General features: G+C 46.0%; 2 protein-coding genes across 4 annotated transcripts in view; one reads left to right on the plus strand and one right to left on the minus strand.

Annotated features, from left to right (window-relative positions):
- Positions 1–7,320, plus strand: part of COL4A6 (collagen type IV alpha 6 chain) — a gene marked incomplete at its 5' end in the record, with an annotated part of 288,532 nt that extends 281,212 nt beyond the window's left edge. The window contains 8 exons of the mRNA XM_081223006.1: positions 1,106–1,222; positions 1,553–1,714; positions 1,903–2,001; positions 3,261–3,407; positions 4,149–4,265; positions 4,853–5,044; positions 5,752–6,038; positions 6,984–7,320. Coding sequence (XP_081079132.1) covers positions 1,106–1,222; positions 1,553–1,714; positions 1,903–2,001; positions 3,261–3,407; positions 4,149–4,265; positions 4,853–5,044; positions 5,752–6,038; positions 6,984–7,244 — 1,382 coding nt within the window. The 3' untranslated portion in view covers positions 7,245–7,320. The remainder of the gene's footprint in view (positions 1–1,105; positions 1,223–1,552; positions 1,715–1,902; positions 2,002–3,260; positions 3,408–4,148; positions 4,266–4,852; positions 5,045–5,751; positions 6,039–6,983) is intronic.
- A 1,378-nt stretch (positions 7,321–8,698) lies between these two features.
- The window catches only part of ATG4A (autophagy related 4A cysteine peptidase), a 71,488-nt gene continuing 57,573 nt past the window's right edge, over positions 8,699–22,613 (minus strand). Inside the window, exons 10-14 of one of the 3 annotated variants that reach the window (XR_014014205.1) lie at positions 21,500–21,645; positions 20,015–20,071; positions 18,487–18,595; positions 9,047–10,738; positions 8,699–8,733 (exon numbers count right to left, since the gene is read on the minus strand). Coding sequence is in view for 2 of the 3 variants with exons in the window: in XM_081221897.1 (XP_081078023.1) it covers positions 10,668–10,738; positions 18,487–18,595; positions 20,015–20,071; positions 21,500–21,645 (383 nt within the window). In the remaining variant the exon portion in view is untranslated. Of the gene's footprint in view, positions 8,734–9,046; positions 10,739–18,486; positions 18,596–20,014; positions 20,072–21,499; positions 21,646–22,613 lie in introns of those variants that run through there. The other 2 variants (XM_081221897.1, XM_081221898.1) reach the window with 2 other exon arrangements.

Below are 22,613 nucleotides of genomic sequence, written 5' to 3' on the forward strand. Positions count from 1 at the left end.
CATGGCTTTGATGTGTTTTCCCAGCAAGATTACCATCTATGTTTTCAATGTATGCATATTGTATAAATCTACTATAATCGGTTGAAATTTTTGGTTTTGAACATATTATAATAGAAATCATTCCACAAACAGAAAACATGTAAAGCAGTATTAAACTTTGAGCAAACGAGTATTATGTATGTACTCCAGTAAATGGCTATTCTCTTTGGCCAAACAGGGAGAAGGAATTCAGGCAATTCAGCAAGCATTCAGCTAATATCATGAGTTACCTATAAAACTGTTTTCCAGCTTGCCTGGAAGACCCAGTAGTTAGTAGAAAACACCGGGGGTCATAGCACCCTTGCCACCTCCATTCTGCTCGAGCGGGTGAGTGGGTGTCTGTTCTGACTGGCTGGGGCCTGTGCCCCACCTCGATCTGTGACCTCCTTGGAGTAGCAGCAGACAGGACTGGCTAACTTGATGAAATGTTGTGCAACAGGGACAGTAGGTTTAAAATACACTGTAGGATGGGCTTCCCTGGTGGCGCAGTGGTTAGGAGTCCACCTGCCGATGCAGGGGACGCGGGTTCGTGCCCCGGTCCGGGAAGATCCCACGTGCCGCAGAGCGGCTGGGCCCATGAGCCATGGCCGCTGAGCCTGCACGTCCGGAGCCTGTGCTCCGCAACGGGAGAGGCCACAGCAGTGAGAGGCCCACGTACCGCAAAAAAAACCACAAAACAAAACAAAACAAAACAAAACACTGTAGGAAACTTCGATTCCAGGTGCTGCAGTCATACCTTCTTTTCTTCCTGATTTAGGGAAAATCTGTTTAAAGTATTCCCATTACCAGCGAGGTTGCGGAGCTAGAACTTTCCGAAGCTCTATCCATCCCAATTCAATGCAGGGCCTGCTGCGAGCGAGGAGTCTCTGAGCCGCTGTCAGCTGCGCTGAGCCGATGGCTGCCAACCGAGGAGAAAGGGAGAAGAGCCCTCTGCTGGCCTCGGCTGGTCTGGCTCCTACTTTAAGGGCTTCCATTTTCTTGTGTGAACTTCCATTTTCTCTGAGAGAGCCTGGCCCTCTCTTAGGCACACAAAGCCCCTGCAGCCCCCTTTATTTATTCTTTGCAGGTTTCCCAGGTCTCCAGGGCCCCGCTGGTCTCCCTGGCGCCCCAGGCCTCTCCTTGCCCTCAGTCATAGCAGGACAGCCTGGCGACCCCGGGCGACCAGGCCTAGATGGAGAACAAGGTAAAGCCAGGAAGCCCAAAGAGGTCTGGCCATCACCTTCTGTCTGGAGTTTGGGGAGGGCCTGTCTACAGTCCAGCCCCATCCCCACTGCTGGATGTGCATGGGCCTGTGAGGCCTCACGTCCCTCCTCCCGCAGGGACACAGGGGGTTGGAATGGGCTGCATTTTGCTAAAAGGGTTTGGGAAGGTCTGGGCACTGGGGCCCCACAGAAGGCGAGGGAACATTATCTGCCCTGGGAATAGCCTTTGGCTTCCTATCAGCCCCGAGGCTTTCAGCAATGGCCGCTTCCTCTTCCCTCTGCCCTCATCCCTCTTCTGATCTTATCCCTAGGCCGCCCAGGCCCCCCGGGGCCCCCAGGCCCCCCTGGGCCATCCTCGGATCAAGGCGACCCGGGAGATCCTGGCTTCCCTGGAATTCCTGGCCCTCAAGGGCCCAAGGGAGACCAAGGAATTCCAGGTTTCTCTGGCCTCCCTGGAGAGCTAGGACTGAAAGGTATGACTGCGTGGCTGCCTACTGGGTCCTTTCCCACTCCACTGTCAGAGATGGCCCCTTCCTGCAGCCCTGTGAAGAGAGACCGTCTGATGATGCTTTTCCTGTCCTCGCCTCTGCTTAGTCTCAACCCCACCACCACCAGCACCACCGTGCCAGGCCCTGACTTGCTTTCCTTTGGACTTTGCCAGGCATGAGAGGTGAGCCTGGCTTCATGGGGACTCCAGGCAAAGTTGGGCCACCTGGAGACCCAGGACTTCCGGGGATGAAGGGGAAGGCAGGGCCAAGAGGTGAGTTGAGAGCATGTGCCGGGCTGATCCTGAGCTCAGGGGAGGGGTTGGGGCGTATCATTCCTTCAGGAGTCACTGCTAAGCATGCCAAGAAAGCCTGGATGGCTGAAGCAGCTGGATAAAGCTCCTCCAGGGAGGGAGTTTCTCCACCTTGGAGATACCTCTGCCTCCATCAGCTCCCAGGACTGAAGGCCATTGCCGCTTTGCCACCACGGATCTTGCCACCGACCTCCCCTCTCTGCATTGTTTCTGCATTTGCGGTCACTGCGTTTGCACTCAGATCACCACTCACCCATTTGCTGAATCCAGAAATGAAGAACCATCCTTTCTGTCCTTTATCACCACTCCCCTCACACACATATCCAATCCATTAGCAAGCCCTGAGGGCTGTGTCTCCTATAGACGTGCCTTGCATCTGCCCCCCTCTCATCACCTCCACCTCTACCACTGAGGTCCAAGCCACCAACATTTCTCACGTGGATCACTGCAGTGACTGCTAACTGGTCTCCCTGCTTCCGTTATTCACCTCCCCCAACAATCATTTCTCTAGACAGTGGTCAGAGAGGTCTTGTAAAAACAGAAATCATTCATGGGCGTCCCATGGCATAAGAATTAACTATGGCCATGAAGCCCTCTGTGATGCCTCCCTCTCCATCCTCATTACCAGGCCTTCCCCTTTGCTGTTCACTGTGCTTTTGTCACACTAGCCTCTTTCAGTTATCCAGAAACACCACACCTTGGCTGGCCGCAGGGCCTTTGCACATGCTAGTTCTACTTCTGGAACACTGTCCCCCATCCCCCAGCTTGTTCTAATGCTTTAATGGTCTCAGCTTAAGTGTCACTCCTTGTAAGAGGCCACTTATAACTCTCTCTAAAGCAGGTTCTCCACCCCATAGCCCTCTCTGCTCCCTCCCACTGTCCATGCACTGTCCATTTCCTTTGTAGCACTTCTTACAATTTGCAGTAAGATTAATGGTTTTCGTCAGGTTATGCATTTTTCATCTTTATCACCAGACCATCGTCTCATAAAGGTCTTACTCACTGCTCTATCCCCTGATCTACCAGGCTCTGGCACATAGTAGGCACTCAAATACTTTTTCAATGAATTAATAAGCAAATTGGCTTGTTTGGCTTCTATTAGTAAGCCAGCTGGCTGGGTTTGGGGTCTCGGCTGTGATGCCAGCTGAACCTCCGGGAGCCCACCCTGGCCACCTCCTCTGCCTCCGCTTGACATTTCCGTTTCTCCCACATGCCCACAGGCTTATCTGGCCCCCGAGGTGCTCCTGGACAAACACCAATTGCAGAAGCCATCCAGGCTCCTCCTGGATCCATGGGTCTAACAGGCATCGATGGCATTCCTGGCCTCATGGGGGACCCTGGGGTCCAAGGCCCTGGAGGCCTACAAGGTGAGGAGGGCGCCAGAGAAAGGGGACTTTGTGGGGAGCTGAGACGGCTTTGGCTGGGAGGCTGAAGCAACTGGCTGGGAACCCCGGCTCCAAGGGGGCACCTTGATCGAGCGTTTCCTCAGCTCCTTCACAAAGCTTCCAAGCTTCTCGCCAGGAAGGAGGGGACCAGCAGGTCCAGCAGTTGTACTTGGCTTCAGAGAACGAAGCACACAGAACGAAGTGCTCTGTGTGGGCAGAGCACAGCAGCTAATCCAGACAGCTCATCCCTCGCTAATGTGCTGCTGCGGGAAGGAGGGAGCGTGGTGGGGGGACAGAGAGCAACGGAGAAAGCCCAGGGCTGGGGGACGGAAAACCCGGCTTCCAATCCCAGTTTTGCCCCAGCTGGAGTAAGCTAGCAGTCTCTCTGGACCTCGGTGTCCTCATTTCTGACATGGGACCCCAGCAGTTGCCTTGCGTCCTCCCTAGCATTGCTGGGAAGATGAGAGGAAGGGAGGGGGACATGGGTGTGAAGGAGCTCAGAAGGGCTGAATTCAGAGTGGGGTCCCAGGGCTGAGCTGCCCGGACGTGAACTAAGGACTAGCCCAGGAGGCTCAGTCCTGAGCTCAGTGCACTCCAGGGTGATGGCCAGTTCGCCCTCTCCTGGTGAGTCCTGGGCATGACACACGAGTCCCCTTTCTCCAGGGAAGGCTCCTCCAGACACTGCACATTGAGTACCCCGCTGTGGGCCTTCTCTCCTGGCAGGCTTCAAAGGTTTACCTGGCATCCCCGGCAAAGATGGCCCCAGTGGACTCCCTGGCCCACCTGGGGCTCTTGGTGATCCTGGTCTCCCTGGACTGCAAGGCCCTCCAGGATTTGAAGGTCTGGCAATGTTGGCACTAGGGGGCAGGGGGCTTCTGTAAGGGTTTGAGGCTTGAGGGTGAGTCAAAATCTCGAATCGTGGAATTAGGAAACTGGGCAGTAAAGCTTGACACTACTAGCAGGCTGGAAAACTGGGCTCGAATCCGTTCACTCCATTCTAGGCCTGTGAAGGATTAGAGCCCTACATTTCAGAAGGCAAAGGACTGTTCCACATAGTTCTCTGGGTTCTCTTCCAGCTCTTAAGAGCTATAACTCTATACTGTAGTGTGGCCCCCTGCCCCGCACACCCCCTCTTCTACCCAGGGATTCTGACGTGGATGGGAGGGGGGTGGTTCAAGGGAGAAGAGAATCTGAGATAAGATATGGCTGTTCTACTACTTACCTTCCATTTTATATCAGAGATGGCAAATCAGTTGTCCTGAGTAGAGAACAGTCCTGAAGCTCGCTGGGAAAGTGCCGCGATTGTTAGCCACGTCTGCCACGGGCAGGAGAGGAGGGTGTGATTTTTGCCTCGCTAACCCCAGCTCTGCTTTTGCACTGCCTCTGATTCAGCGGGTCCTTGGTTATCTCTGCTCTCTCCATCTCAGGAGCTCCAGGGAAGCCGGGCCCCTTCGGGAGGGCTGGAATGCCTGGGCAGAGCGTGAGAGTGGGCTACACCTTGGTGAAGCACAGCCAGTCGGAACAGGTGCCCCTGTGCCCCGTCGGGATGAGCCAGCTGTGGGTGGGTTATAGCCTGCTGTTCGTGGAGGGGCAGGAGAAAGCCCACAACCAGGACCTGGGTAGGTACCGGCTCGCACATCCAGCCCTGGTTCTCTGTCCCCACAAGGACCAGGAGCCACACTCCTCGCCCCTCCCAACCCTTGGTGGGCCCATGTCGCGTAGTGGGTTACAAGCACCAGCTCTGGAGTCAGGCAGATATGGGTTCAAACCCCAGCTGTGCCGCTCACTCTGGACACGTTATTCAGCCTGTCTAAGCATCCGTCTCCTTCTCAGTGGAACAAGCCTAATTCTAGTACTTGTCCCATAGGGTGGACTAAGGATTACAGGAATCACCCATGTAAAATGCTTAGAACAATGTTTGACACGTATTAAGCATCCATTAAACGTTAGCGATTAGTAGTAGTAATAATAATATGACCTGCCGGCATACCCAAGAATTAATTGAATTGTCTTCAAGTGTGTGTTTCAGAGAAACGCAGGCTCACTCTATTAAATGCTGATTTGACAAAGCGGACTAATTAGGGAGTCATCATTCAGTTTCTAAAAAGATTCTTTTCATTATCAAACCTCCCCGGTGCATGGAAAATAGACTTCAGTGTGTGTACAGTGGTCCGGGATAGGAAGGAAAGGCGTCCCTGCTCTGCTACAAGCAGTTGGATATGAACCCAAACCACCATCTAGTCCAGTCGTAGTGGCTCCAGGGACAATCGCAGCCCTGCCCCTCAGCCAGAACTTACCTGCCCCTGCCCACCTTCTCTCCTTGCAGGGTTTGCTGGCTCCTGCCTGCCCCGCTTCAGCACCATGCCCTTCATCTACTGCAACATCAACGAAGTGTGCCACTATGCCCGGCGCAACGATAAATCCTACTGGCTCTCCACCACCGCGCCCATCCCCATGATGCCCGTCGGCCAGACGCAGATTCCCCAGTACATCAGCCGCTGCTCTGTGTGTGAGGCGCCCTCACAAGCCATTGCTGTGCACAGCCAGGACATCACCATCCCGCAGTGCCCCATGGGCTGGCGCAGCCTCTGGATTGGGTACTCCTTCCTCATGGTAAGGTCCCACACCGCCCTCTCCACCAGGATGAGGGCCGAGGGCAGGGAGCGCTGGGAGGGAAATTCTGAAATCAAGTGCTGAGCGAGCCCTGTGACTCGAGGGCCGGGACGTTAGGCCAAATACGAGGCCTACTTGTTCTCGGCAGGTAACAAACACTAAATGGCACCCTAAAGGGTACGGTACAGATTGCAGTAAAAGTTCCAGTGAAGGGGCTTCCCTGGTGGCGCAGTGGTTGAGTCCGCCAGCTGATGCAGGGGACACGGGTTTGTGCCCCTGTCCGGGAAGATCCCACATTCCGTGGAGCGGCTGGGCCCGTGAGCCATGGCCGCTGAGCCTGTGCGTCCAGAGCCTGTGCTCCGCAACGGGAGAGGCCACAACAGTGAGAGGCCCGCGTACCGCAAAAAAAAAAAAAAAAAAAAAAGTTCCAGTGAAGGTGACTTCAGAGCCAGAGCTATGAATAGTTCCGCTGAGGGGAAGGGCCCATGGTCTAACGACCTTGAGGACTATTCCGTGCTCTCTCCCTTCTCTGGAGCACACCGCCAAGAGCTTGGGGCAGACAGAGGGCTCTGAGAAGAACAGCAACCTGAGCCCTGTTGGCAGTTTCCTTAATTCAGCCTTTCTCAGATTTGTCAGTGGAAATGTTCGGGGGGCACCTAACACACCTTGGACGCGGCGGGATGGCAGCAGTTTGGGAAATACTGGCTGGGATGCAGCCGCAGCCCAGGAGCTGTGGGTTAGGAGGGCCCTAGGGAGCTTGGAGGGGGCGCTCCTGGCTCTGAGGCTGAGACAAGGGAGGATGAGTGCCCCCGGTCCTAAAACATAGCTATTGGTCCGCTGGCCAGACAGGGGGGCTGAGCCAAGAGACCAGAGCTGAGAGGCGGAGCAGCGGAGTCCATCACCTCCCAAGGTGACCCGTTCACAGCCACCGCCCATCTGTTTCAGCACACGGCCGCCGGCGCTGAGGGCGGGGGCCAGTCCCTGGTCTCCCCTGGCTCTTGCCTAGAGGATTTCCGAGCCACTCCTTTCATCGAGTGCAGTGGTGCCCGGGGCACGTGCCACTACTTTGCCAACAAGTACAGTTTCTGGCTGACGACGGTGGAAGAGAGGGAGCAGTTTGGGGAGGAGCCTGTATCTGAGACGCTGAAAGCCGGGCAGCTCCACACCCGGGTCAGCCGCTGCCAGGTGTGTATGAAAAGGGTGTAGGGTGGCACCTGCCACTCTGCCCCTTGCCCTCCCCTGCCCCGCACAACGGTCACCTCACAAACCTGAACGGTCTGAAGAAGGAAGGCCAAGCCCTTTTGCCCATCTGTCAAGTTGTACATTGGAGTCTCGTTTGGGCTGGACTACTGGACACTGATCACCTCCACCCTCAGGCCCCGTGGGTGAGCCCACCTTGCTGAGATCTGCTGTCCCATTTCAGTGCTACAGTTTGGTTTGGATGTTTGTGTGACTCTTCATGGCTACCTCAGAAAGACCTGTTGGGCCACCACTTTCCTAGAATGCTAGCTTTCCTCACTCTCTTGATCAGAAAGCTCTTCGTGATAGCTAAAGGAGTCATTTCATTATGTCCAGAGGTCACCGCACATCATTTGGCTTAAACTAGAACCCAGTGTTTCCACATGAAAAAAATTTCTCTGGCTCAACATTATGGATGGCTCAGGCCTGCACAGGGCAAGCTCTCAACTCTTCCCGGAGACCCACTGTGTCTAGGCAGGCAGCAGAGCTGGAATGAGGTGACAGCCAGTGTCCCAGGGTGAGCTCTGACTCCCTTGAGAGTGAGCACGACTGGGCCCCAGATTGCTTAGGGACGCTGGAAGACCAGCAGCCGAGAGGTGCTCAGTAACTTCACATGGTCGTAGACAAATCGCTTCTTCCTTGCCGGCTCCCTCCCCAGCCACAGGCAGCAGACTTGGCCTGGTTCAGAGTAGAGCACAGGATGCACCAAATGTGGTCAGACCCATAAAGGGAAATGAGAACTGCAGCCCTTTCTCCTGGGCCGGGGGAGAGGGGAGGACGGGTAAGGAGGTGTGAATTTTGCTTTTGACTCCAGGAACAAAAAGGAAAATCCCTTGTCCCAATTTCTCAGAAGCCCCTGTTTATTCCACATGCCATTCAGATGTGTGCAGTGTGGCAACTCGACACTGCAGTGTTGGTTCCTTTGCATTTTGAGGCTGTGAGAGACTTTCCATTAAAATGTCCATCCAGTTGCTCTTTCACAGGTAGCCTGTTAAACCATTTTGATATGTTTTTAAAGCCTCATAAAAATCTAGCACAGTCCTCTCTTTAGCAGTTAGCAGACCCAAAGCAAGCCTGAGTAGACTGTAAAGTATATTCTGTTTAGGGGGATTTGTTTTAACCATTTCCTTTCATTATCAGTTTCCCAGAACACTTAGCTATGTTGACATGAGGCAATTCCTTCCAGGTGATTCTGTTTCCTTAAATATTATGTAAACTGTGCCAACAAAAGCATAATCAGTATAATCTGAACTATTGTTACCTTCACCTCCTCAGTAATAAGCATGGTGTCAGCTTTGTACATTGCAAATAAAAGGAATCCAATATGAACGTTTGACTCCTTTGACATTCTTTCTTTGATGAAAACTTTTCTAAAGTCCATCTCACTGAAATTCATAAGCCCCCCTCAGAGCCATGGGGGTTCCTGTCACTGCAAGTCAAGCTATATAACGAAACACTGAGACACGGAAGAATACAATTAAAGTCAAGGGTTGATAATGTCTTCCAACAGGCAACAAATCCACAACATGCTTCAAGCTAAGCCTACAACTGTTTTTAGCCCCATCACATGCTAGAGTTCAAGAAAGGAATTTCCATATTTCTGGGGCCTCAGGATCATTTACAGATAAATCAAAAGTAGAGAAATTTTAAAGTCATTAAAATCAAATCTAAGATATATGTGCATATATTTGTATATGCATAAAATATATCCTCTGGAAGGATAAAGAAGAAATTAATAACAGTGGGAGTGCTCAGGAAAGAGAACTGACCTGTGGAAGGGAGAGACATTTCACTGAATACCATTTTGCACCTTTCGAATTCTGAACCGCTGGAATATATTACCTACTGGAAAAGAAAAAAATGGAATCTAAGGAAACAAGTGTTCAAATATTCCTAAATATACCACACAAAAAAAACCCACCTTGGTTTGGTGCTAGCCTTCAAACCGCAGTTGCTGGCCTTCCTGGGGGCTTGGTTGAGCATGGAGGTGAAATGCATAGGTTAAGAAGACAAGGAGAGGAAAATGGGAAGATACCACTGGGACATGAGGTGCATCCACACAGGAGAGTGGTTAGCAAAGCCAATGTGACGAATACGTGCTTTCAAATTTAGTATGTTGCTTGCTAGTCCTGAAATGGTTTGGAATTGTATTTGATGCACAGATTAATGTCACCACATGAATAATTCTTTCCAGTTATGACTGTCAAGCAAAATGGAGTCAAATTCAAACACAATTTTTAATTTCCCCAACAAAAATCAACAATTTAAGTCAGTGATTAGCAAACTACAGCCTGTGGGCTAAATCCAGCCCTCTGCCTGTTTTTGTAAATAAAGTTTTATTGGATTATGGCCAGGCTTATGTGCATGCACATTGTCTATGGCTGTCCTGGGGTTTCATCAGCAGAGATGAGTAGCTGTGACAGACACTATGTGGTCTTCAGAGCCTAAAACATTTCCTATCTGACCCTTGACAGAAAAAGTTTACAGACCCCTGATTTAAGTGATAATGATTTAAGGACAGGGTGACCATCTGACAAAAGTATCAGTAAAGATGGGGACAGTGACCCATCAAATAGTTAAGGTTCTCTCAAATAGGAAGGAGATCAATAAGTATACATTTGATGTAATGTCTTTGACACACTTTTTGAGATCAATTATAATTTTTTTTTTTTCTCTATACGGGCCTCTCACTGTTGTGGCCTCTTGTGTTGCGGAGCACAGGCTCCAGATGCGCAGGCTCAGCGGCCTTGGCTCACGGGCCCACCTGCTCTGCAGCATGTGGGATCTTCCCGGACCAGGGCACGAACCCGTGTCCCCTGCATCGGCAGGCAGACTCTCAACCACTGCGCCACCAGGGAAGCCCCAATTATAATTATTTAAATACATACTCAAATAATTTAACAAGAACTTTTTTTTCCCTGATACAATGATTATCACTTTATTATTAGAGCAAGAGAACAGATTGCTTCTTAGTATTTAGCCCAGAGAGGTCAAACCTGAAAGGGTGAAGAAGCACAGGGTAACCATCTCTCATCTGCTGGTTCTGGAAGCAAGGTGGGAGTTTCTGTCTATCTTCCAGACATCCACCTCCTCATTTCAGTAGCTGAAGATTCGCTGTGGCCACGTAAGAAGCTGGGAAGTGCAAGAGACGACTCCTAATCTTTCTGCTCCTAGATTCCATGATTGTTTTAGTTCTTTCTGGGGAAGGGGTATATTGTTCACTTGTTTGTTTTTTTTCTGAGAAAAGGTGATTGGCTCAGTCATGATTGCTATCAAGTTTGTATGCTGTTGGCATATCAGGCACTTGCTGACTAGAAAATTTTATGTGATGAGTTCATATTCTTCTGGTGCCAGATGGAAGACAGATCTCCAAGGTGAGTTCCCACTATTCTATAAGCTCAGAATCTCGAAATCTTCCTCCAGGTCAAACTCCTCTAGTTGTTCAGTAGAGTCGATGAATTCTATCATCGAAAAGAGGAAGAAAAAAGCTTGACACTTTGGCTCAAGCGGTCAATAAGTTACTCAGTAGTTAAGACCATGCATTTTTAATTGCTTTGCTACAGAAAAGTTTGTGTAGAGGAGACTTATAGGTGGGACCACTGCTGAGTATTAGCAGTTCTCTATCAAGAATCAAAATAGGTTTAAGGGCCAAGATGTGGGCGTAGAAAGACCCTGAGCTCATCTCCTCTCATGAGCACACCAAAATCACAACTATCTGCAGAACAACCATTGATGAAAAAGACTGGAACCTACCAGAAAAGATCTTCTACAACTAAAGTCATAAAGAAGGATCCACAACATGACAGGTAGGAGGGGCAGACTCACGATATAATCAAATCCCATACCGCCAGGGTGGGTGACCCACAAACTGGAGAATAATTATATCACAGAAGTTCTCCCACAGGAGTGAGAGTTCTGAGCCCCACATCAGGCTCCCCAGCCTGGGGGTCTGGCACTGGGGGGAGGAGCCCCCAGAGCATTTGGCTTTGAAGGCCAGTGGGGCTTTACTGCAGGAACCCCATAGGACTGGGGGAAATACAGACTACACCCTTAAAGGGCGCACACAAAAATCTCATGTGCACTGGGACCCAGGACAAAAGCAGTGATTTGATAGGAGCCTAGGCCAGACCTAGCTGCTGGGCCTAGAGACTCTCCTGGAGAGGCAGGGGGGTGGCTGAAGCTCACCCGGGGGAATACACCCTGGTGGCAGACATACCAGGGACATTCAACTACATGAACACTCCTGGTGGCTGACATGTTGGATCATTAGTGCCAAGACCTGGCCCCACCTGACAGCCTATAGGCTCCAGTGCTGGGACACCTCAGGCCAAACAACCAATTGGGCAGAGATACAGCCCCACCCATCAGCAGACAGGCTGCCTAAAGAAGTCCTGAGCCCACGGCCTCTAGACAAGCCCCTAGACATGGCCCTGCCCATCTGAGGGCCAAGACCCAGCTCCACCCACCAGTGGGCAGGCCCTGGCCCCTCCCACAAGGAAGCCTGAACAAGACTCTAAAGCAGGCTCACCCACCAGGGGGCAGACACCAGAAGCAAGAAAACTACAATCCCAGAACACAGGCCAGACCCTATCCTGGGACCAGCTGGCGCCTGACCCTGCCAACTAGCAGGCCATTGCAACCTCAGGGACACCCCAGACCCCATACCCAACTGTACCAGAAACAAGCCCCCCCTTACCAGTGATCTGAAATGAGCTCTGGGATCCCTGGGCCCAGGAGCCACACTCCAGGAAACAGCTCTGCCTGCCAGTAATCCAGCACTAAACCCTGCCAGTAGTTGGGCAACAGCCCCAGAGGCTTCGGGACCCTGACTCTGGCCACCAGTGAGCCAGCACTAGCCCCAGGGCCCCCTTGGATTCCACAACCAGCCACCTCATGACCAGGCCCCACTAAACAGCAACCAGCAGCATCTGCACAAGGCAGGACCTGGCAACCAACCAGACTAGAAGCCAACTAAGCCTAGCAGACCACCCACATAGTCAGCCTGCCACAACAGAAGGAACCACACAGCCCTCTTAGGGGGAACACCTAGAGCATATAGCTTGGGTGACAAGAGAGGAGTGCACTGCTGGAACACATAGGATGCCTCCTACAGAGGGTGACTTCTCCAAGGTTGAGAGACGTAACTAACCTACCACAGACATAAAAATACAGATAGCAACTTAGACAAAATGAGGCAGCAGAGGAACAGGTTCCAGACAAAGGAACAAGATAAAACCCCAGAAAAAGAACTAAGTGAAGTGGAGATAGGCAATCTACCCAAGAAAGAGTTCAGAGTAATGGTCGTAAAGATGATCAAAGAACTCAGGAGGAGAATGGATGCACAGAATGAGAAGCTAATTTTTAACAAAGAGAAAATACAAAGAACAACCAAACAGAGATGGAGAATACAATAACTGAAATGAAAAATACACTAGAAGGAATCAATAGTAGACCAAACGATATAGAAGAAAGCACCAGTGTGCAGGAAGACAGTAATGGAAACCACTGCAGCTGAACAGAAAAAAAGAGAAAAAGAATGGAAAGAAATGAGGACAGTTTAAGAGATCTCTGGGACAACAACAAGTGCACTAATATTCGCATTACAGGGGTCCCAGAAGGAGAAGAGAGAGAGAAAGGGCCTGAGAAAATATTTGAAGAGATAATAGCTAAAAAATTCCCTAACCTGGGAAAGGAAACAGGCACCCAAGTCCAGGAAGCACAGAGAGTCCCATATAGGAGGAACACACCAAGATACACTGTAATCAAACTTACAAAAATTAAAGATAAAGAGAGAATACTAAAAGCAGCAAGAGAAAAGCAACAAATAATATACAAGGGAACTCCCATAAGGCTATCAGCTGATTTTTCAGCAGAAACTCTGCAGGCCAGAAGGGAGTGGCACAGTATTTTTAAAGTGATGAAAAGGAAAAACCTACAAGCAAGAATACTCTACCCAGCAAGGCTCTCCTTAAGATTTGATGGAGAAATCAAAAGCTTTACAGACAAGCAAAAGCTAAACGAATTCAGCACCACCAAACCAGCTTTACAATAAGTGTTAAAGGAACTTCTCTGGGTGAAAAAGAAAAGACCACAACCAGAAACAAGAATATTATATAATGAAAAAGCTCACCAGTAAAGGCAAATAAAGGTAGTATATCATACACAGACAAAACTAGTAGGGAGGTTAAAAGACAAAACTTGTAAAGTCACCTGTGTCCACAATAAGCAGTTAAAGGATACAGAAAACAATCAGATGTAAAATATGATATCAAAAACTGTAATCGTGAGCGGAGGAGAGTACAAATACAGGGTATTTAAAATCCACTTGAAATTAAGAGATCAGCAACTTTAACAATCACATTTATATACAGACTGTTATACAAAAACCTCATAGTAACTGCAAACCAAAAACCTATAATAGATATACACACACAAAAGAAAAAGGAATCCAAACATAACACTAAAGGTAGTTATCAAATCACAAGAGAACAAAAGAAGAAAAGGGAAAAAAAGACCTACAAAAACAAATCCAAAACAATTAACAAAATGGCAATAAGAACATCCATATCTATAATTACCTTAAATGTAAATGGACTAAATGCTCCCACCAAAAGACATAGACTGGCTGAATGGATACAAAAACAAGACCTGTATATATGCTCCCTACAAGAGACTCACTTCAGATCTAAAGACACATACAGACTGAAGGTAAGGGGATAGAAAAAGGTATTCCACGCAAATGGAAATCAAAAGAAAGCCAAAGTAGCAATACTCATATCATACAAAATAGACTTTAAAATAAAGACTGTTACAGGAGACAAAGAAGGACACCACATAATGATCAAGGGATCAATCCAAGAAGAGGATATAACAATTGTAAATATATATGCACCCAACATAGGAGCACCTCAATATACAAGGTAAATATTAACAGACATAAAAGGAGAAATTGACAGTAGCACAATAATAGTAGGGGACTTTAACACTCCACTCACATCAATGGATGGATCATCCAGACAGAATATCAATAAGGAAACGCAGGTCTTAAATAACACATTAGACCAAATGAACTTGCTACTCTACAAGAGCATTCCATCCGAAAGTGGCAGAATACACATTATTTTCAAGTGCACATGCAACATTCCCCAGGATAGATTGCATGCCAGGCCATAAAACAAGCCTTGGTAAATTTAAGAAAATTGAAATCATATCAAGCATCTTTTCCAACCACAGCACTATGAGATTAGGAATCAACTACAAAAAAAAAAAAAAACTGCAAAAAACACAAACATGTGGACGCTAAACAATATGCTACTAAACAACCAATGGATCATTGAAGAAATCAAAGATGAAATTAAAATATACCTAGAGACAAATGAAAATGAAAACATGATGATCCAAAACCTATGGGACAAGGGGGCTTCCCTGGTGGCGCAGTGGTTGAGAGTCCACCTGCCAGTGCAGGGGACATGGGTTCGTGCCCCGGTCCGGGAAGACCACATGCCGTAGAGCAGCTGGGTCCATACCACAAAAAAAAAAAAAAAAAAAAAAAAAAAACTATGGGACGCAGCAAAAGCAGTTCTAAGAGGGAAGTTTATAGCAATAGAAGCTTACCTCAGGAAAAAAGAAAAATCTCAAACAACCTAACCTGACACCTGAAACAGGTTAGAGAAAGAAGAACAAAGAAAACCCCAAGTTAGTAGAAGGAAAGAAATCATTAAGATCAGAGCAGAAATAAAATAGAGACTAAAAAAAACAATAGAAATGAATGAAACTAAGAGCTGGTTCTTTGAAAAACAAAATTGATAAACCTTTAGCCAAATTCATCAAGAAAAAAAGGTAGAGGGCCCAAATCAATAAAATCAGAAGTGAAAAAAGAGAAGCTAAAACCAATACCACAGAAATATGAAAGATCATAAGAAACTACTATGAGCAACTATATGGCAATAAAATGAACAGCCTAGAAGAAATGGAAAAATTCTTAGAAAGGTACTATCTCCCAAGACTGAACCAGGAAGAAATAGAAGCTATGAATAGACCAATTACCAGTACTGAAATTGAATCCGTAATTTAAAAACTCCCCACAAACAAAAGACCAGGACCAGATGACATCACAGATGAATTCTACCCAACATTTAGACAAGAGTTAACAGCTATCCTTCTCAAACTATTCCAAAAAGTGCAGAGGAAGGAATACTTCCAATCTCATTCCATGAGGCCACTATCATCCAGATACCAAAACAAAACAAAGATATCTCAAAAAATAAGAAAATTACAGGTCAATATCACTGATGAACATAGATGCAAAAATCCTCAACAAAATATTAGCCAACTGACTCCAACAATATATTATAAGGATCACACACCATGATCAAGTGGGATTTATCCCAGGGATGCAAGGATTTTTCAATATCTGCAAATCAATGTGATACACCACATTAACAAATTGAAGAATAAAAACCATAAGATCATCTCAATAGATACAGAAAAAGCTTCTGATTAAAGTCAACATCAATTTGTGATAAAAGCTCTCCAGAAAGTGGGCATAGAAGAAACATACCTTAACATAATAAAGCCCATATATGACAAACTCACAGCTAAACATCTTACTCAACGGTAAGAAGCTGAAAGCATTCCCTCTAATATCAGGAACAAGACAAGGATGTCCACTCTCGCCACTTTTACTCAACATAGTTTTGGAAATCCAAGCCACAGCAATCAGAGAAGAAAAAGAAATAAAAGGAATCCAAATTGGAAAGAAAGAAGTAAAACGGTCACTGCTTGCAGATGACACAATATTATACATAGAAAATCCTAAAGAGGCCACCAGAAAACTACTAAAGCTCATCAATGAATATGGTAAAGTTTCAGGGTACAAGATTAATATACAGAAATCTGTTGCATTTCTATACACTAACAATGAACTATCAGAAAGAGAAATTAAGGAAACAGTCCCACTTACTATCACATCAAAAAGAATAAAATACCTAGGAATAAACCTACCTAAGGAGGCAAAAGACCTGTACTCCAAAAACTGTAAGACACTGATGAAAGAAACTGAAGATGACACAAACAGATGGAAAGATATACCATGTTCTTGGATTGGAAGAATTAATATTGTTAAAGAGACCATACTACCCAAGGCAATCTACAGATTCAATGCAATCGCTATCAAATTACCAATGGCATTTTTCACAAAACTAGAACAAACATTTTTACAATTTGTATGGAAACACAAAAGACTACAAATAGCCAAAGCAATCTTGAGAAAGAAAAACAAATCTGGAGGAATCAGGCTCCCTGACTTCAGACTATACTACAAAGCTACAGTCATCAAAACAGCATGGTACTGGCACAAAAACAGATGCATAGATCAATGGAACTGGATAGAAAGCCCAGAAATAAACCCATGCACTTATGATCAATTAATCTATGACAAAGCAGGCAAGAATATACAATGGAGAAAAGACAGTCTCTTCAATAAAAGGTGTTGGGAAAATTGGACAGCTACATGTAAAAGAATGAAATAAGAATATTCTCTAACACCATATCCAAAAATCAACTCAAAATGGATTAAAGACCTAAATGTAAGACCAGATACTATAAAACTCCCAGCGGAAAACATTGGCAGAATACTCTTTGACATAAACTGCAGCAATATTTTTTTGGATCCATCTCCTAGAGTAATGGAAACAAAAGCAAAAATAAACAAATGGACCCTAATTAAACTTGAAAACATTTGCACAGCAAAGGAAATCATTAAAAAAAATGAAAAGACAGCCTATGGACTGGGAGAAAATATTTTCAAATGATGTGACTGACAAGGGATTAATTTTCAAATACACAAACAGCTCATACAGCTCAATAGCAAAAAAACAAACAACCCAATCAAAAAATAGGCAGAAGACCTAAATAGACATTTCTCCAAAGAAGACATACAAATGGCCAACAGGCCCATGAAAAGATGCTCAACATCACTAATTATTAGATAAATGCAAATCAAAACTACAATGATGTATCACCTCACACCAGTTAGAATGGGCATCATCAAAAAGTCTATGAATAATAAATGCTGGAGAGGGTGTGGAGAAAAGGGAACCCTCTTACACTGTTGCTGGGAATGTAAATTGGTGTGGCCACTATGGAGAACAGTATGGAGGCTCCTTAAAAAACTAAAAATAGAGTTACCATACGATCCAGCAATTCCACTCCTGGGCATATATCCTGAAAAGATGGAAACTCTACTTTGAAAAGATACATGTACCCCAATGTTCATGGCAGCACTATTTACAACAGCCAAGACATGGAAGCAACCTAAATGCCCATCTACAGGTGAATGGGTAAAGAAGATGTGAGATACACACACACACACACACACACACACACACACAATGGAATATTACTCAGCCATAAAAAATAATGAAATAATGCCATTTGCAGCAACATGGATGGACCTAGAGATTATCACACTAAGTGAGGTAAGTCAGAGAAAGGTAAATACCATATGATATCACTTATATGTGGAATCTAAAAAAATTATACAAATGAACTCATTTACAAAACAGAAACAGACTCACATACATAGAAAAAAATTTATGGTTACCAAAAGGAAAGGGGGGGAGGGATAAATTAGGAGTTTGGGGTTAACAGATACATACTACTATATATAAAATAGATAAACAAGGACCTACTGTATAGCACAGGGAACTATATTTAATATCTTATAATAACCTATAATGGAAAATAAACTGAAAAAGTATATATATAACTGAAACTCTTACTGTACACCTGAAACTAACACAACACTGTAAATCAACTATACTTCAATTAAAAAAAAAGAATGAAACTAACTGGACTTGTTACACGGTCCTATTCAAAGTGATGAAGTTGAGTCTCTGTAAGACCTTCAAGGTACCTTTTGAATTACCCATGGCCTCTGATTTGTCTTCTGAACCAGACCATGAAAAAAAGAAATTCTAGTCATTTTGATTTTGTATGGAACTTTTGCACAGAGCTCATTTTTTTTTTACTATCATTCTTTGAAATTGGTAAATATCAGTTCATCAGAAGAAGCACCATTCCTTGATCAGTGCAGCTGAGTAGAAATTTTTCATTTCCACGGAAAACATGACCCACAATTGCTTATGTCTCATAAAACAACTGCTATCCATGTGTCTGCTGGCCAGAGAGCTTCTGAACAACAGCTTACCTGCCCCCGTGGTTGTCACTTCTGGCTTGGCTGGAGGAACAAAGGGAGGCCAGTGTGATGGATGTTTCTGAACTAATTCAAACATCCTTAAATTTTCCTTTAGAATTTCCTGAGGAGACACAGAAACAGTTGTAAACACTGCAGAGTCACTACATATCTGCCCAGTTGGCAGTATATGACTCCAAACCCTAAGAGAGTGGCCTGGTTGTTGAAAGGTGAAAGCAAAGGCTTAGCAAATACACCCATCCTCTACTTGACCCATCTGAAGACCCAGCTCTCTTCAATTCTAGATACTGTTGGCCAGGAAGGAAGGACACTGGAGGGAGGATCTGATGGAAGGCCAGTACTCACTGCCCATGCTCCATCATGAGGTCTTACGCCAGTTGCATGGGACCAACTCAATTTAGGGGTGAGATGTTCCTGAAGTGTTGGCTCCAAAGAAATGTTGGTTAGTCAAGTTAAATCTGCCCCCAAAGGATATTGGTACATATTGGCATGGTTTCAGTTTCAATCTAAGATGTATGATATATGTCCTAATTTAAATAGCATAGTCTTATCAGAAAATTTTCTTTCTAACGTTAAATGTGATATACAGTTTTGCGGCATTCTGAAATGTAAGTAATGCCTTTAGAAAATAATTCTCCATTATGTCTCAGCCAATTATTAACTGGGGTTTCAGATTTAGCTGGGGACTTTAGTGTTAATTATTTGTTCACCTGTGAAGAAAAATCTTCCCTCCTTACACTTACAAGAGGCTCTGAGATCCCATCTCTCCAACCCCTCTGTTTTGCAGATAAGAGAACATGTCTCCTGCCACCCCATTCAGGGCTCTTTAAACTACTCCCTATGATTTCCCCTCATTCTTTCAATAAGAGTTGATCAATATCTTCCACATAATTGGCACGTGTTAGAAGCAAAGGATGAGGGAGGCAGATACAAAAGTTGTGAGCCAGCAAAATGATAAATACCCTCTGACATAAAATGCCAAAAAGAAAGAATAACTTGCTTTCGTATTTACACAGATTTCTGCAAACTGTTTGCTTTAAGTGGCAGTGTGCCTATATTTTACATAAATAAGACAGTTAATAGAAAGGCAAGCCCCTTAAACAATAATGGAACACATTAAACTGTAAATGGACATGAAACAAATAGAAAAGTAGTTTGGCTTCTTCAACCATCTCTGTGTTACAAACAGAGTAAGGAAGAATTTAGGCCGAGCTATATGAAATTGGCATTTTGAAGTTAAAATGGTAGAATATTAGTTGACTGTTTCATTGACTCATGGGCTCAATGAGATGGAACATTCAGTAGTTAAAAATATCGCTCACCTGACACACTAAGCATATTGCAAACCAAAGTTTTTCTTTAGTTTCTCCAAAGTTATGTACAATTCCCCACATCCTAGTTTCTTTCTCTTGCAATAAAGTCATATCAGGCCGGATTTATGTTACTATGAAAAACCATCTTGAAAAGGAATTATATTGAATAACACTTGTTTTTTAAGACTAAGAAAAACATACATCTTTACCTTCTGAACAAGGCTACACCAGCTATCAAAGTCTTTTTCTTCTTTGCAGAAAAATCCCTTGGGGGAAAGCAAAAGAAGACAACTTAGAACTGGTCAGGGGCACCCAGGCAGGCCCTTTGTATTGCAAGATGGTGCCATTGGCCCAGAGTTGTGAAGTAGGATGTGGGCCACTTCCTTTGGATGTGTCCTCCCAGCAACAAGGAGGAAGAGTGTCTGAGCTTATCTCTCTCCTAGATCAGTGCCTCACTTGGACACACACATCTGCTCATTCATCTTCATATTTTCTCTCTCTCTCTGCCTCTTTCTCTTATTCTGTCCCTTTCCCTTTTACCCTGTCCCTTTCCCTCCCTGATCCTCTCCCTTCACACTGTGAGATATAGTAACTTGAAAACCAATCTCCAAAGCACAGGGTTACTTCCATTACATTCAGTGCACAAATATACCTACGTATAAAAAACAATCCATTAAAACCAGCAAACAAAAGCCAGATAGTACTTTTAGCTAGAGGCATTACTTAACAAGGTGGCTTTAACCTTAAGGAAATTATCTTTTAGAATAAAGAGGTGGTGGTGGGATGAATTGGGAGATTGGGATTGACATATATACACTAATATGTATAAAATGGATAACTAATGAGAACCCGCTGTATAAAAATCAAATCAAATAAAATACAAAAAAAAAGTCAGGGACTTCCCTGGTGGTAAAAAAAAAAAAAAAAAAAAAAAAAGAATAAAGAGAACCATCAGCCTCCTTCCCCATCCTCAGAACCATCCTACAGCACTAAAAGAACTGTCCAAAACAAGAGGAGGACTCGGTCAGCTCTCTGTCACTTGCCCTCCAACAATCAGGTTAAACTGGTAGAGAGGATGCAGACAGGCCTCAGAACAACTGGCTACTTCCCAGGCAGCTGTCCCTTCCATGTGTGGACGGCAGTCACATTTCCAGCAGGGGAAAGCCTGCAGCTTCCTGGATTGTGTGCAATGTCCAGAGGAATGGACATTGTCCACCCAGGAGGTCTTGCCTCCTTTTCCCTCCTTCCCTATGTCTCACCTTATTCCTGGTGCCTGGATGGCAATATTTAGAGGGAAAGAAGGAAAAGGGGGGAAAGATGGTAACACTGGTCATGACTAACATTTCTAGAATGCTTACAACATGCCAGGCACTGTGCTATGTGCCTTACACATAGTGTACTCATACAGCCATGCAAGGAAGGAACTACCGTTTCGCCCACTGGAGGGATGAGAAGGCCGAAGTTCAGAAAAGTTAAGGGACTCCCCCTAAGTCCATGGCTGGTAAGCGGCTTCGATCCTAACTCGGCTTCAGGGCCCATTCCTTCCCCACTACACCACACGACACTACGTCTTGTGGGGGGGGGAGCAAACATTCTTTTGCCGCCCTACCTAACAACCTGGATAACTTCCAGGGAGCCAAACTGTGATAGTGCAGCGTTGTATCTCTTGGGCCACCCAACCTTCAGATACCCACCAATGCTACGGAAGGATCCAAGTTCAGGATGTTCATTCGCTGTGGAGGTTGCAGACAATGGAAAGTCTGGTCGTCAACCGTTCCATTCTCCTCAGTGTCAACAAAGGTCTGGGTTGTGTGAGGGTCCAGGAAAATGAGCTCATCGCCTGTTTTGAATGAAACATGCTTAACCTTCGAAGAACCACCAGCCCTGGCCGCACTGCTGTCCTTGGGATGAGGCGCTCTGGTTGTCCTAACCCCTCCCTTGGTGACAATGAGAATGAGATGACAGAAAGCCGGAAGGAGGGTGACCATGCTTGAAGGAAGCCACCCACGCCCAAAGCCAATCATTCAATGCAAAGACTTGCCCTAGCATTTATATCTCCTCAAAGCCCAAGTCCAAAAGTGGGAAAGGCACAGGTTTGGGGAAAGGGGGGAATGAGCGACCACAGATGACATGGCGGGCTCGGTGAGCAGCAGTAGCCAAGAGGTGGTAGGTGGAATCACCAGGCCATGAGTCAAGGTGCCATCAGGGAGCTTCCTGACCCTTTCAACACTGGAAAGCCTCTTGCTCTAGACCATTGGTTCTTAGACCTACGGTCAAAGAGCACATCTGGGAAGGAAAAAGGCCTTGGCCTCCAAAAGAAATGGGAATGCTGACTCTGCCATGGATGAGACACCAGGGAGCTGACTTCTGGTCTTGATTTGCTAGCAAGTTAGTCATGGTTAGCAAGTCAGTAATTCGTGTCAGAAAGCACTGCCTTGGTCACAGTAATATCAGTACAGATACACCTTGCTGGGAAAACTCACTTTGAGATTGGTCGACCGTTACAAATTGGAGAAAAACGCTGCTTCATTAAATTGAAAAAGTCTAGCCCAATAATGATCTGGGGGGAGTTTGGGATAATAAAATCTCTACTTTTATCTAATGTTCAAAGGGTTGAGAGTCCCTCTAATGCTCAGCAGCAGCATACTGAGTAGGCTGACGTACCTAAGGGGTCACCCCAACCTCGCTGTCCAGGCCTGAGAACCATCTGGGCCTCTGTGTTCTAGACTGGGTTAAGCAAGCAAAGACAGAGATCTGCCTGAGGCAGGAGGATGGGGTGGGAAGGGACACCCCGAAGACACTCTCTGG

The sequence above is a fragment of the Mesoplodon bidens genome, assembly GCF_964165515.1.
Source record: "Mesoplodon bidens genome assembly, chromosome: X".
Classification (NCBI taxonomy): domain Eukaryota; kingdom Metazoa; phylum Chordata; class Mammalia; order Artiodactyla; family Ziphiidae; genus Mesoplodon; species Mesoplodon bidens.